This window comes from Lynx canadensis, chromosome B2 (genome assembly GCF_007474595.2).
Source record: "Lynx canadensis isolate LIC74 chromosome B2, mLynCan4.pri.v2, whole genome shotgun sequence".
In the NCBI taxonomy this organism is placed as follows: Eukaryota; Metazoa; Chordata; class Mammalia; order Carnivora; family Felidae; genus Lynx; species Lynx canadensis.
Window position 1 is genome coordinate 113,986,239 of NC_044307.1, and position 14,516 is coordinate 114,000,754.

The 14,516-nt window shown below is 40.2% G+C and overlaps 1 protein-coding gene across 8 annotated transcripts in view; it reads left to right on the top strand.

The window, feature by feature from the left end:
- NCOA7 (nuclear receptor coactivator 7) overlaps positions 1-14,516 on the top strand; it is a 155,313-nt gene that overhangs the window by 21,665 nt on the left and 119,132 nt on the right. For 4 of the 8 annotated variants that reach the window (XM_030316276.1, XM_030316275.2, XM_030316278.1 and 1 more), the window contains exon 2: positions 3,934-4,046. The exons of the other annotated variants lie outside the window; for them this stretch is intronic. In XM_030316276.1, coding sequence (XP_030172136.1) covers positions 3,997-4,046 — 50 coding nt within the window. In that variant the 5' untranslated portion in view covers positions 3,934-3,996. The remainder of the gene's footprint in view (positions 1-3,933; positions 4,047-14,516) is intronic. 8 annotated transcript variants of the gene reach the window in all.

Sequence of the window (14,516 nt, forward strand, 5' to 3'; positions counted from 1 at the left end):
TTAAGGAATAGAAAAATACCCAGAAATTTAAAAGAAATCAGAGATTAGTATGTTTTTTATTTATCAAATAGAATATTAAAAAAAGGGAAGCTTTGCAAGTTCTAAACAGACACAGCGGCACCAGATGTCAGTTCTTGGATCATTTAATCTTTCTCTCTTGCGCTTATTTTTGTCAATATTTTTCCACTAGAACCAAATATTAGTTTCTGGCTCAGCTTGCAATATAAAAATTTTCCAATTAGATTGTTATGACTTCATTTTTATTCATGAGGAGAAATCTAATAAACAGGGAGCATCACATGTGGCAGCGTGCAGGAGAGGAACTTTAAAATAAACCACCTGGCCCAGAGCAGGTCGGAGAGCTGGGATTCTCATCCTTCCTGGAGTCTGAGAGAGAGAGACTGGCTTGCATCTATACCCCTTGCCCCCAAGTAATTATTAATTGGGGGGGGGCAGGCGGTGGTTCTTGGATTTTTATTTGTTTGCCATATAATTGACCTTGCTCCAATCCTGGATTGATTGCTTAGCTTTTATGTGGATTTTTTTTCTGCTTGGTTCTGTGTTAGGTATTTAGGGAAGTAAAAGGAAGTTGTGAAACCTGGTGGTTTTTGACTTGAAGGGGCTTTTGGTTTGTTTGTGGCCGAGGAGGCTAAGTGAAGTGGCATCATCACACAGTGAATGACTAAGTGCCTCACGGTGAGTGTTGAGTGGCGAGTGAACTAAGCTCCTAAGGAAGAGAGAGAGCACACGAGAGGTCAGGGAAGGCGTTAGAGCAGAGCTGGGCCTTATGCGGGATCTGGTCACACAGAGGAGTGTAGGCAAGTCACTTGAAGCTGGAGAAAGGATAGGGATTAAGGTACAGAGTTGGGGGCAGGGAGGGGACCCCAGTGGGTTCAGCCCACAGTGTGAGACTGACCTCAGGAGCGTTGGACACCACTGTCTTTCCTTTCTCTGCTGTCATCACCCAGCTTCTTGAATGAATGCTCATTCCTTGAGGTATGGCTTCTACTCCCACCACTGAGCTGACACGGTCCTGCTGGAGATCTCAGTGACCCCCTTCCCCAAGGCCCAGGTCCATTTGTTCTAACCTGCGGAATCTGTGCTGAGGCATTGGACTCTGTTGATTCCAGACTGCTTTTTCTCATCTCTCAAGGTTTCTAGCTCCACAGGTTATTGAAAGGCATTGAAGTGTGCGCCAAACTGGCTTTAAGTCCCTGCTCTGCCACAGCTGGTGCTAGGGAAGTTAGTATCTCTCAGCCTCTGTTTAGTGGAAATAAGGATACCAAACTCACAGTATGGTTGTAAGGATTAGAAGAGAGAACGTGCGCCTGATATGTTGAAGTAAGTGACTTGCAGTAGGCAGGCATTAGGATTGCTTCCCTTTTCTTATCTGGTAGCTACTCAGTCCTTACCTGACTGTGTCTTTCTTTTCCTGTACATACCTATGCCCAGCTGATCTCTCTTTCTGGAATGCTGTCTCTCCCTTCTCTTTACCTGTTCAAATTTTCACTGCCCTGCCTTACTTTATTACCTCCATCAAAATGGAACTTTGCGTCTTTTGTATGCTTACTTCTTTGGACAGCTCCAGGTTACTACCTGTTATTCTAGTTATTTGCACACATATCTATTTATTATTGCACACATATTTTTATCTTATTTTCCTTACCGGTTGACAAAGTCCTTGAGGGCAAGGTACATGCCAGGGACATGGAGGTAAGACAGTAGGAGTGGAGAGCGCAGCCCTGTTGTTTCCATTCAGGGCTTTAGGTGTAGCGACGTGTTCGCAGAGTGTTATCATCATCATACTGTTGCTCGCTTGCTTGCTGTCGTTCTTTTTTTTTTTTTTTTTTTTTATTTAACCACAACCATATGCTGATAATTTCTAAATGCATTTTCCCTCACTGCACTCGTGTACTTTAAACATAATCAAACGTCTGGTGAATGTCTCCAGCTGACTATCCCACAGGCACCTCAAAGGCAACGTGTCCCAAATTGATCTTTTATCTGTTTCCATGCCCCCAGCCCACACCCAGCCGGCCCGCTTCACGTCCATCGTATCATATCTGTGGTGTCACCCTCCACCTGGCCCCTGAAGCACATATTTGGAGGGCATTTTTCATCTTGCCTCTGTCATGTTGTCTACGCTGAATGAGTCACCAGGTCTTGACTCATTTGCCTCCTAAATATTTCTTGAATGCATTCCCCCGTCTTTCTGTGTTGGATTCTGCTGCCTAAGTGTGGGTCCTCCTCTTTGAACTATTGTACCGTCTGTCATTTCTTCCCAACAGATCTATTTCATGCTGTTCTCAACCCTCTCAAGTCCATCCTTACAGCCTGGGTATATCACACTCCCTCATGTAGAATGCTCTGGCAACTTCTTTCATGTACATCAGGGATGAGAAAATTGCTTTTATCTCATGTTGATCAATTCAGTAATGTCTGTAGCGAGCGCAGCACGATTTGCTTCGTGACGTCTGACATAGGAGCAGCAAAGGGTGGGCAGCACACAATTCATAGCTAGGATTAAGATCAAGCTCTTTAGTGTGACATAAAAAGGCCTGCCATGACCCTAATCCTGCCCATGTCTTCGTCCTCACCCCACCATTGCCCTGCTTCACATTTAATCCTGGAGCAGCAAGGAAATATGTGTCCTACTAGGAACAACACAGGAAACCCTTCAAGTAGGAAACCCATACTCATCCTTCAAATCTTGGGGTGCATGGGGAGTGTGTGTGGGGGGCCTGCATAAGGCTGAGTATTCTTCCTCTGGGCTCTAGGAGCACCTGTGCCACCGCCATAGCCGTCGGTGTCCCATTGACTTGACATCGTAAGCATCTCCCTTGTAAGACAATAAACTCTGTTAGGGCAAATATCGTGGCTTATGTATCTGTGGCCTCTGATTTTTATCACAGTGCCTTCCATCGAGTATGTATGTGAATTAAGTTGTCATTGAAGGGGCCCCTGGCTGACGTAGTGGAGCATGTGACTTTTGATCTCGGGGTCGTGGATTTGAGCCCCACATTGGGTGCAGAGATTACTTAAAAATGAAATCTTAAAGAAAATTGTTCATTGGATTGAAATGAATTAGCAAGTAATTTTGATCGATGAACATTCTTTGCTTTAACTTTGATACCCCTTAGGATGAGGGGACAGATTTTAGGAAATGTTAATGCTTTGCAAAACATTTAGGTTTGTGAATCAGGCAGTAAGTAGACATTGGAAATTTTGAGCAGAGGAGTGGCATGATGAAAGTGGTGTTTAAGGAAGATTGATCTGGAGACAACCTTTTATTATAGGTTTAAGCCGCTCCTGGGAAGCATAGGTGAGGATAGCAGGGTAGGGAGAGGGAGAGGCAGAGCAAGCATTTAAAGCCATTTTGAAGAATAACTTCCTGAGGCTTTGTACTTTCATTTCCACATTTGCTCAAGTGGGATGTAGTCACTGGCATGTTTCCGAAAATAAAATGGAACACTGATGTTATTTTTAAAGAAAGAACATTCTTGTAAAACACCTAAGTGATCCATTTTTCAAAATTATGTATGAGACATATTCATTATTAATTACTTGTAAAAAATGATTATGAGTTTGTAAATAAAAAAAAATAATTAGATTCTGCAGAGGCAGCCTAAAATCTTCAAAAATCAGTGGTTTTCCTTTTAGCACATTTTGAAATAATTCTTGATTATGAGGAAAATACTTCAGTTTATTTTCCTAGCTACCTTTTATTTTACTTTAACACCTCCATTCTAATTGTGGGCTTTTATTACCCTCCATGAGTATTTGCATTTCGTGTATTACTAACGTGACTGCATTTTATGGCTTAAAGTATATCTTCTGTTTGTGGTGGGGCCATGTATCTTCACTCTGCTTTCTTCTTCATACTGGCTATTACAAACTTCTTAATTTATAGTCACTTTTTTTTTTTTATTGTAGGGTTATGACTCACTGATTAAAAAGAAGGACTTTTCCAAATACTTTGCATTTTGATTGTATATTATGGATACCAAGGAAGAGAAGAAGGAACGAAAACAAAGTTATTTTGCTCGGTAAGCATTGCTTTGCAAAATTATCAGTACTTTAAGAAAATGTTTGAGGGAAGACTTTGTCCTCAAGTATGACTTGGCATTCTGTGTTTTGTAAGTGTTCATAAACAAAGCAGGCAGCCAATAGAAGTTAAATATGCTTTGTGTCATCCTTTTACTTGCTTACAGTAGAGGAGTAACATTTGGTTCTTGTCTTTCTGCCTTTGACGGTTCTCTCAGGCCACTGTTGCTCAGAGAATCTAGCTGTCATTATGCACTGAGCTGCACATTGCTCAGAATCCCCATATTTAGCATCCTATATTGAATTTTAGATCCTAAATGCTTAGTTCCTGCTGCTTGGTAGCTTGATTGGTTTAGTAACTGAAAATCTATGACATCTTGAAAGCTTGTTGCCTTGTTAGGAGTCTGTTACTAAAAAGTATTCTTGTGGGTAGATGGAATGGATGAATTTCCACCATTGGAGTTTGTGTCATTATTAAAGCTGAACTCATCTAATATACAGTCGTTGGTTTGTGAATAGATATAATCTGGTTTTTATGATCAGTTACTCTTTATAGATTTAACCATATATTGGGCAGCTACTCTTCATAATAAAATGAATGATATGCTAAAACACCATTTTGACAGAAAGAATGTTTTCAAAGTGAGTCTCACTCAAAGTGAGAACACATAGGTTTAAAATTATCATTATGGTTAGGACACCTGGGTAGCTCAGTTGGTTAAGTGTCTGACTTGGGCTCAGGTCATGATCTCGCCATTTGTGGGTTTGAGCCCCGCATCATGCTCTGTGCTGACAGCTCAGAGCTGGGAGCCTGCTTCAAATTCTGTGTCTCCCTCTCTCTCTGCCCCTCCCCTGCTCACGCTCTGTCTCTCTCTCTCAAAAATAAATAAATATAAAACTATTTTTTTAATTATCATTATGGTCTCCTAAGTTGAAATATTTTTTAAGAACTGAATTCAGCCTCACCACATCCTCTGTCTGTGCTTGTTAAAGAGGCATTTCTTATTTTCCAAATGTAAGCCTTGGAAACTGAAAAACAGTTTTTGTTAGGTTTTTAACCCAGAAATTAAGCTAGGTTTTACTTTATTCATTTACTTACTTACTTATTTTAAGAAAGGGCCTCGAACTCACAACCCTGAAATCGAGGGTCACATGCTCTATCGACTGAGCCAGCCAGGCACCCCTAAGCTAGGTTTTAGATTGTTAATAGGAAAATAAAGGCGATGAACATTTAAGGAACTACTATGTGCAAAGTACTTTACTTACTATTTTGTTTTTCTTCACAGGAAACCTAACCTAGGTTTCCCCCTATTTTACCAATGGAGTAACCAAGACTCGGAAAGTATTTTGACCATTTCATGCATCGAAGAGTTACTATTCAAGTATAGCATTGTTCCCAAAAGGTGTACTCCAGTTAGTAATAGTAAAGTATGAATAAGAGTTTTTGGAAGGCAAGAGTTAAATGACTAATTGCAGTGAAATGTTTTCCACTATTAAGAATACAGAGAGTAGCAAGATAGGGGAAGGAAGAAATCAGGTATCTAATGAGTGAAACATTAAAAAGAGGGCACTTAGGGGCGCCTGGGTGGCGCAGTCGGTTAAGCGTCCGACTTCAGCCAGGTCACGATCTCGCGGTCCGTGAGTTCGAGCCCCGCGTCGGGCTCTGGGCTGATGGCTCGGAGCCTGGAGCCTGTTTCCGATGCTGTGTCTCCCTCTCTCTCTGCCCCTCCCCCGTTCATGCTCTGTCTCTCTCTGTCCCAAAAATAAATAAACGTTGAAAAAAAAAAAAATTAAAAAAAAAAAAAAGAGGGCACTTAGAATAAATAAGAACTATATAGCAATTTTTAAAAATGTGTTATTTTGAGATAATTGTAGATTCACATATAGTTGTAGGCTATACTACAGAGAGATATCCTGTGCGCTTTATCCAGTTTCTACAATGGTTAACACTTTATGTAACTATCCTATGGTATCACAACTAGGAAATTGACATTGATGCACTCCACCAACTTTATTCAGATGTCACCAGGTTTACAAGCATTCGTTTGTGTATTTGTGTGTATTTAGTTCATGTAATTTCATCATATGTATAGATTTCTGTGGCCACATCAACGATCAAGATACTGATCAAAAAGATCTCATGTGCTACCCTTCTATAGCTGTATTCACTTCCTTCCCTATACTTGCTACCCCTGACAACCACTGATCTGTCCTCAGTTGCTGTAATTTGTTGTTTTGAAAATATTATATAAATGGAATCATAATATGTAATGTTTTGAGATTAGATTTTTTTTCGCTTAGTGCAATTCTTATGTTTTATACCCCATTAAGACTGCTATAACAAAGCAGCACAGACTGGGTGACTTACAAATAACAGAAATTTATTTCTCAGAGTTCTGGCAGTTGGAAGTCTAAGACCAGGGTTCCAGGTTCTACGTCTGGTGAGAGCCCTCTCTATGGTTCATACAAGGCCATCTTCTTGCTCTAACCTCACATGGCAGATGGAGCAAGGAGCCTTCTCATACCCTTTTTATAAGGGCACTAATCCCATCTGTGAAGGCTCTATCCTCATGACTTAATCACCCCCAAAAGGCTCCACCTCCTAACACCATCACGTTTGGCATTAGGTTTGAACATACAAATTTTGAGGGTACACAGACTTTCAGACTTGAGATCTGTCCAAGATGTTGCATGTATCAATAATTTGTTTGTTTTTATTGCTGAGTAGTATTCCATGGTATGCATATCTCATAATTTTCTGACTATTCACCCACTGAAGGACATTTGGTTTATTTCCAGTTTGGAGCTATTACAACTAAAGCTGCTGAGATAATTTGTGTGCAAGTTTTTGTGTAAATATAGGTTTTAATTTTTCTGGGATAAATGCCCAAGAGTGGAATTGCTGGGTCAGATGTGATGTGCATATTTAATTTTGTAAGAAACTGCCATATACTCTTTTCCAGAGTGTCTGTACCACTTTACCTGCCTTCCCATCAGCATTGCGTAAATGACCCAGTTTCTCCACAGCCTCATCAGCATTTGGTATTGTCACTCTTTCTTATTTTAACCATTCTGATAGATGTGTAGTGGTATCTCGTGGTTTAATTTGCATTTCTTTAGTGACTGAAGAAGCTGAACATCTTTTTGTGTGCTTATTAGTTATCTCTCTGTCATCAGTGCAATGTCTTTTCATTTCTTTTGCCTGTTTTCTTATTAAGTTTTGAGAGTTCTTTATGCATTCTAAATACTAGTCCTTTGATGGATGGTTTATAGGTATTTTCTCCCAGTCTATAGCTTTTGTTTTCATCTTAGCAGCCTCTGTTGGAGAGCATCAGTTTTTACTTTTGATGCGATTCAATTTATTAGTGTTTCCTTTTATGGATTCAGCTTTTGGTATCAAGTCTAATTCTTTACCCAGTCATAGGTCCTGAAGATTTTCTTTTGTCTTTTTTTTCTTAAAGTTTTATAGTGTTATGTTTTATATTTGTTGGTCATCCATTTTTTTAAATTTATTTATTTTTGAGAGAGAGAAAAAGCAGGGGAGGGGGCAGAGAGAGAGGAGGCAGAGAATCCCAGTGTGGGACTTGAACTGATGAACCGTGAGATCATGACTTGAGCCGAAATCAAGAGTCTGACAGTTAATCGACTGAGCCACCCAGGCATCCCCTCAGCCATCCATTTTGAATTAATTTTTATATGGGATATGAGTTTGATTCAAAGTTCTTTTTTTTATTTTTCTGCCTATGGATACCCTATGTAGTGATTTCAAAGCTGTAGTGACTTCTAAGTTTAAATCTAAACTGATTCCAACGATGAGGGTAACTAGTGGCTCACAAGCAATCTGCTCAATGTTAGCCACCTCTCATTACAATGCAAGATGAAACCCTTCTGGAAGAACAGCACAGTTTTTTCAGCTCAGAAATGTAAAATTTAATTGTCATGCTTGCCTTGACCTCTTGTGAGAAGTATTCTAACAATGAAAGGAAAACATAGCCAAAAATTAAGTATGACCTTCAGAGCGTAAGGATAACAGGCCAAGAACAAAAAGTCAGGGATGCTATTCTAACAGCACATTAACATGATTAGTTACTAGGAAATGAGAGAGAGAACAAACAAACTATAGTTCAGTTGTTACAATGCTTTGGTGGCCAAAAATGGTCAAGCTATTAAAGGCAAAAGGCAAACCAAATAGCCCTCCATTATCAGAAAAGAGGCAACCAAAGTTATAAATCTTTTCAAATGCTTTCTGACTGAACTGTGGAATTGCCATAATGTGGAATTCCCAACAGGACCCACTTGAAAGTCAGTTTCTGACAACATAGGGCTGATTTCTCTGGAGCGGTGTGCCTATGGGCAGTCCAGGCAAGATTTCCACAGCAGACTGTAAAGTCAGACCAAGGGTAGGGCTGAATTGATGAACTCACACTACCTTACACAAATCTCTACTAGTGTGCAGCGGTTATCAAAAGGAAGATTTGTCTTATTTCTATCTATTACCATAGTATGTTTCTGAAACCCTAAAAATTTTAAATTTTAAATGTTAAACTCTGTTCCCCTCCCTCATCCCTTTTCCCTTCCATGTAATTAAATAGCCTCTGTTTTCTGTTTTCTTGGTGTACTATTTAACCATATCATTTCATAAACGTTGTATGGTTGTGTTTGGTAAATAATCCTTACTCTACCTCCTTTGTTGATGTACCTCTCCCTCTCTCTGAATTTAGCATCAAAACAAAGTTAAGTTTAACAGACCATATTTTAATAATTTTAGACTGAAATTAGTGATTTGAGGATCACCCATTACTTCCTTTTTTATAATTTATCTTGAAATGTGCCTATTTAACTCTCTAAATGGAAGGGTGAATTAGCATCACTAGTAGGTAGATTTATTCTGGATGAGTACCAAGGAGTTTTCAGGATCTCCTGGCCCGGACCCACCTAGTTTTCAGATCTTTGGTGGTGTTTTATACCAGTTGTCTATTCCAGATCGAATGATTCATGAGACCTTTCGCCATGCTTCTGCAAAGAATTTGTGTATACAAAATTGGTATATTATATTTGTGTGTATTAATTCCTTGATACATGACATATCTTGAAAGCAAATGAATTATTAAAGCAAATTATACTCCCTGTGTTATGTGGAGTCATCATTATTCACTGTGGCCTCTGTTCTCCCTTCCCCTTCGAGTTAGAATGTAGGTATTTTCTTCAGTAGTGCCACACAGAACTCTTCCACATTGTCTTTGACGTTAGTTAGCTTTTGCAGAATTTAGAACCCATTTATTGATTTTTGTGCAGGTCCTTTTATGTTCTTTGTGTGTTTGAACACTTTTTAAAAACCTAGCTTTCAGGATTGAGGGTTAATTTAGGATATCAACAATCTACTTTCAGTTAACCTGAAGTGGTATTTTGTAGATTTACTTTTCCCCTCTGATAAGGTCTGACAGGCCCTGTGAATTGGCACTGAGCGGTAGAGACCAGTAGACTCTGTGTTGTTCATACAGGTCCCTCTTCCCTAGACTTGCTGGCCTCTTCCCACTCTTTCCTGCTTCTCAGGAGAGGCAGAGATCCTGTTGCCACCTGCTGTCTTCTAACCCACCACCTTCAGAGCCAGTGGTGTGAAGCACAGAGGGGAATGGCACTCTTCTTTCTGCCTCACTCTCCCACCCCAAACCCTGAAGGGTGCAGAATGCCGAGCGAACTCCGACCCCCACTCCTCTGACACCTCTGGCTTCCATCCCCAACCTCTACCCTGGTGGTTCTTCATCCTTGAACCTCTGACCCATCAGCAGAACACCTAGCGTTTGAAAACCAGTCTAGTAAATAACCTTGGCCAAGTTTTCTAAATTTCACCCTGCATTTCTTGTTGTTAAGTGTGGCTAATAATAATCCACTAACAAAATGGCTTTGATAGAAGGAAACTTCCCAGCCTGAACCAAGGAGATGAAGTCCAAAGGAGGAGGACCACAGTTGAATCAGGTCTGGTCCTTGTCTACACTGATTGAGGTTGACCCCTTCTTCTAGGGGGGAGGATTTGGAGTCTGATATTGGAACCCACTGGATAGTCTTCTTATTAAATATACATAATAAGTTGTGTGGCTCCTTCTTCCAAACCAAACCAAACCAAACCAAACCAAGATAGCTGTGAAGATTAAAGTAACATATGCAGAATGCTGGGCACAGTGAGTACTCAGTCACCTCTGACTCCAGCTTCTGTGCTTACCTGCACCTTCATCTTCACCCAGAAATCCTCTTCTTGATACCCCACTCATCCCATGAGCTGCTCTTGTTGTTCAAATTGGGGAGGCAGGAGGAATCATAACGGTCCACAGTGGAATCACACAAACGTACGTTGTTCTCAGCACAGCCAGGTTCTGAAATAGTATAAAGTGGAATTACATAGTCCAAAGGGCTTTGAGAATTCTAAGGCACTCTCTTTATTTCAGAGTAGGAGCCCAAGCCCATGAGGGGAAATTGTCAGTGATCTGCTGGGCTCACAGCAGACCACTTTATGTATATTTACTGGTAATCAGAGCCTCACCACTTGGGTTTGACACACTCATGTCTCAGGCGTACGTGCCACAGACCCCAACCCCTCAGCCTTTAGAGTGGCCGGCTACGCAGGACCACATAGGCTGGTCACCTTTCGCCATGAGTAGCATCTTACTCCAGGGTGCAGTGTGAGTACTGTCCTCTTCTGTGCATGCTTTCCTGTGAAAAAGGTTGGGAAAACTGGTCCACGTTACCTTCACACCAAGCCTCTGATACATAATTTTCATACCCAAATATGATTTGCCTGCTATGGAAATTTAGACTCAGAGAAGTTGAATAAATTTTAGTGAGATTATACAACAGGCAGGTGAGGCAGGATTGGAGCCCAGCTCTGTCCTTCTTCAACCACAGCTTACGCTCTGCAATACTGCCCTTGGCAGTGTGGCAACTTAGTGGTACGTTGGGCCCTGTAGAACACAGGTCAGTTCACAGCATTGTGAATTAATGTGCAGAAGTACATCCTAAGTTCTAAGTGACCTTTTTAAAAACTTTTTAAGAAGTTTGTGTTTATTTATTTTGAGAGAGAGAGAATCTCCAGAGGGCTCTGTATTGTTAGTGAGGAACCCGACACAAGGCTCAGTCTGAAGAACCGCAAGATCGTGACCTGAGCCAAAATCAAGAGTTGAACACTCGAATGACTGAGCCACCCACGCTGCCCCAAATGACCTTTAAAAAAACAAAACAAAACTTGTTTATGGCTTGAGGACATCCCATACTACATCTTGTCAAGTTTAACATCAGAGTATTAACCAACTAGGGCAGTAGGAAACATGTAGTCTGGATATCCCACCCATGTAAGTCAGGGTTTTACATTGCAGATATCCACGTTACTCGCTAGGTTTGCTCTTATCTAAAAAGAGTAGTTGCCTATGATAGAAATGAATGCAGAAATACATTTGGACAGAAAAACCCAGAAGGCCCTTTTGGGCAAGTAGAGTCTAAGATCCAGTGGTAGGTGTCAGCTGGATGGGTCTGGTTGGTTGATCTGCAGCACTGCTGAGGATACAGAGAGGGCTCCCCCTCTCTAGCCCCACAAAGGCTGTCTTTGAACTCGAGGAAAGAGCTGCCACTTTGTGGTATGCCTGTGCTAAGTAAGAATGAATATACCACATGGGTGGAGTGGTGTGATGTGAACTCTTGCCCTTCCTTTAATTAACAGTCTGTAGATTGTTTTTTCCTGCTGGCCAAGGACCATTGGAGTAGAACCTTAGTGTGTCCAAGATTTGAGGAGAAACTTTGTTATTACCAGTAGTTAGATTCAGATATTCAGTCATAATGCAGGTTTTAATTGAGTTGGTACATGAAAAGCAAATAGAACTGTTTTAAGTGTTGGTAAGTGTTAATTCTGTACTGGCTTAATATTTGGTTAATATTTTATTCTCTCAGTTTCTCTCTGTCTAGTGATCTAATAAAAGTTAATAATAATAACATTTTTTGGCACTTTACAAAGTACCTTCATGTGCATTCTCTCACTTTATCTTCACAATGATCATATGAGTAGATATAAATGCAGATGATGGATCTGTTGTTTGGGAGGTTAAATACCTTGCCTCAAATCACTTAGCCTTTAAATCGACGATCTGAGCCCTGAATCCCAGTCTACTTTGTCTGTATCACTGATTGTTTTTCTTTATTCCATATTTCTCAGTTTACATTGCCTTAAGCATTAATTTGTACTTTGAGAGGGGGGATTAGAACGTGTTATTAGCATCATGATGTGGTAAGTAGGGAAAATTGTACATGGGTTTGGAAGTGTTTTAGTTGGTTTTACTGGAAACCATATTTGATTTCAGTTTCTAAGAACCATCCAAGATGTCTGTTGCCATTAGTGCCTGTAGTGATCCACAGCACTGCCCAGGAACACTTTCCGTGTGTGATATCCATAGCTCTTGTTTATGTGTTTGCACTCAGTCTCCCCCCAAATGAGCCATCTGGAAGGGTGGGACTCTGCTATAGGTCAGTGCTCCTTCCATGTTACATTGTTAAATAAATAGTGGTTGGCATGTAGCAAGTTTGTTAAGTCTTTTTTGACCAACTGAAAGACTGAGAATATTTAAAACGGCTTTTTTAATGTAGAACCTAAGTGGTTTGTGAGCCTTAATTTTTATTACTATAGATTTTTTAGTATTCAGCAATTTTATTAATCTTAAAGATTAAGAATATTTTTAAACATTTTGTATAAAAGAGCAGCTTGTTCCTTATTTGAAAATATTACTAATTACCAATTAAACTCTTGAATGAGCTGTAATGTTGTTTAAGGCTTATGTTTCCTATTATTTTGTTTGAGTTCAGATCAAGCAGCTCTTAAGAGAACATTTACATATCGCTTGTCATGCATTAATGGGAAAAATATCCATGGTCAAGTTTGAGCTGCTGATGTTTTTAGGAAATCATTAACTTTTTTCTACAGATTAAAGAAAAGGCTTATGAACATTTAGACATTAACAGATAGAGTCATGCTGTTTTGCCTTGTTTTTAAGGAATAGGCAGTTACTTGATTTAATTCCATGTAGTATACTGCTTTTCAGGCTGTAGGTTACAGCCCATCGGGGCATCCTGAAATCAGTTTAGTGGATGAGAACCAGCGTTTTTTTTTTTTTTTTAATTTTTTTTTCAACGTTTATTTATTTTTGGGACAGAGAGAAACAGAGCATGAACGGGGGAGGGGCAGAGAGAGAGGGAGACACAGAATGGGAAACAGGCTCCAGGCTCTGAGCCATCAGCCCAGAGCCTGACGCGGGGCTCGAACTGACGGACCGCGAGATCGTGACGTGGCTGAAGTCGGACGCTTAACCGACTGCGCCACCCAGGCGCCCAGCATTTTTTTTTAATGGAATGGAAGAGAATAGATTAGTCTGGACTAATGCTAGACTGAATATAAAATGTCAGAGTGCATTGTAGGTAGTCAGAATCAATAATATTTTATGAAAATTTTCTTTTAAATATATACAAGTATACATATATCTTGAATCACAGTTTACAATTATTTTTTATTGTGGGCCAAAAGATCTGTGGGATCAAAAGAACTCATTGTTTTAGAAGGGTCTTTGGAGGTTAGTATCCTGAGAGTGAGGTTATTTTTCCTCTTTGAACAACAGATTTCTTTGAAAATTGTTGATCTAATACATATTAGCTAATTATTTAAAGACAGCTGTACGTAAAGTACCTGTTACATAAATATATTTCCCCCTAGTGCAGTGTAATGGCTCCCTATAAAACTAATTTCAAGGATCAGTGACAAAAAAGCATGTGTCGGGGCGCCTGGGTGGCGCAGTCGGTTAAGCGTCCGACTTCAGCCAGGTCACGATCTCGCGGTCCGTGAGTTCGAGCCCCGCGTCGGGCTCTGGGCTGATGGCTCAGAGCCTGGAGCCTGTTTCCGATTCTGTGTCTCCCTCTCTCTCTGCCCCTCCCCCGTTCATGCTCTGTCTCTCTCTGTCCCAAAAATAAATAAACGTTGGAAAAAAAAAAAAAATTAAAAAAAAAAAAAAAAAAAAGCATGTGTCCTCTTCCTTGAAATCTCAGGCTGATCTGGATTGTCCTAGATTCTGGAGTGAGACCCAGTGAAGCTGTAGCCTAACAAAACCACCAAATGGAACTATTTTGATTATGAAGCCTGGGGAACTTTTGTTTGTGGGCCTCCGGTAGGTTTCTCCTCTGTAGAACTATTTACTGGCTGTGTGGCCTTGGGTATAGTTTTCTCTAAAATGAGAATAATAACAGTAGTACCTACCTCATGATATTGTTGGAGGACCTACTGAATTAAAATACATATATAAAGTCTTTAGAATAAGTTCCAGTGAAAAATAAGACCTAATAATATCAGAGCACGCTGTCTTAATGAGGAATATAGGAATAAATGAGAAAAGGAAAGAATTAATACACAGGCTTAAATTTTCAGGGAGTTTATATGTCCCTTGAAACTT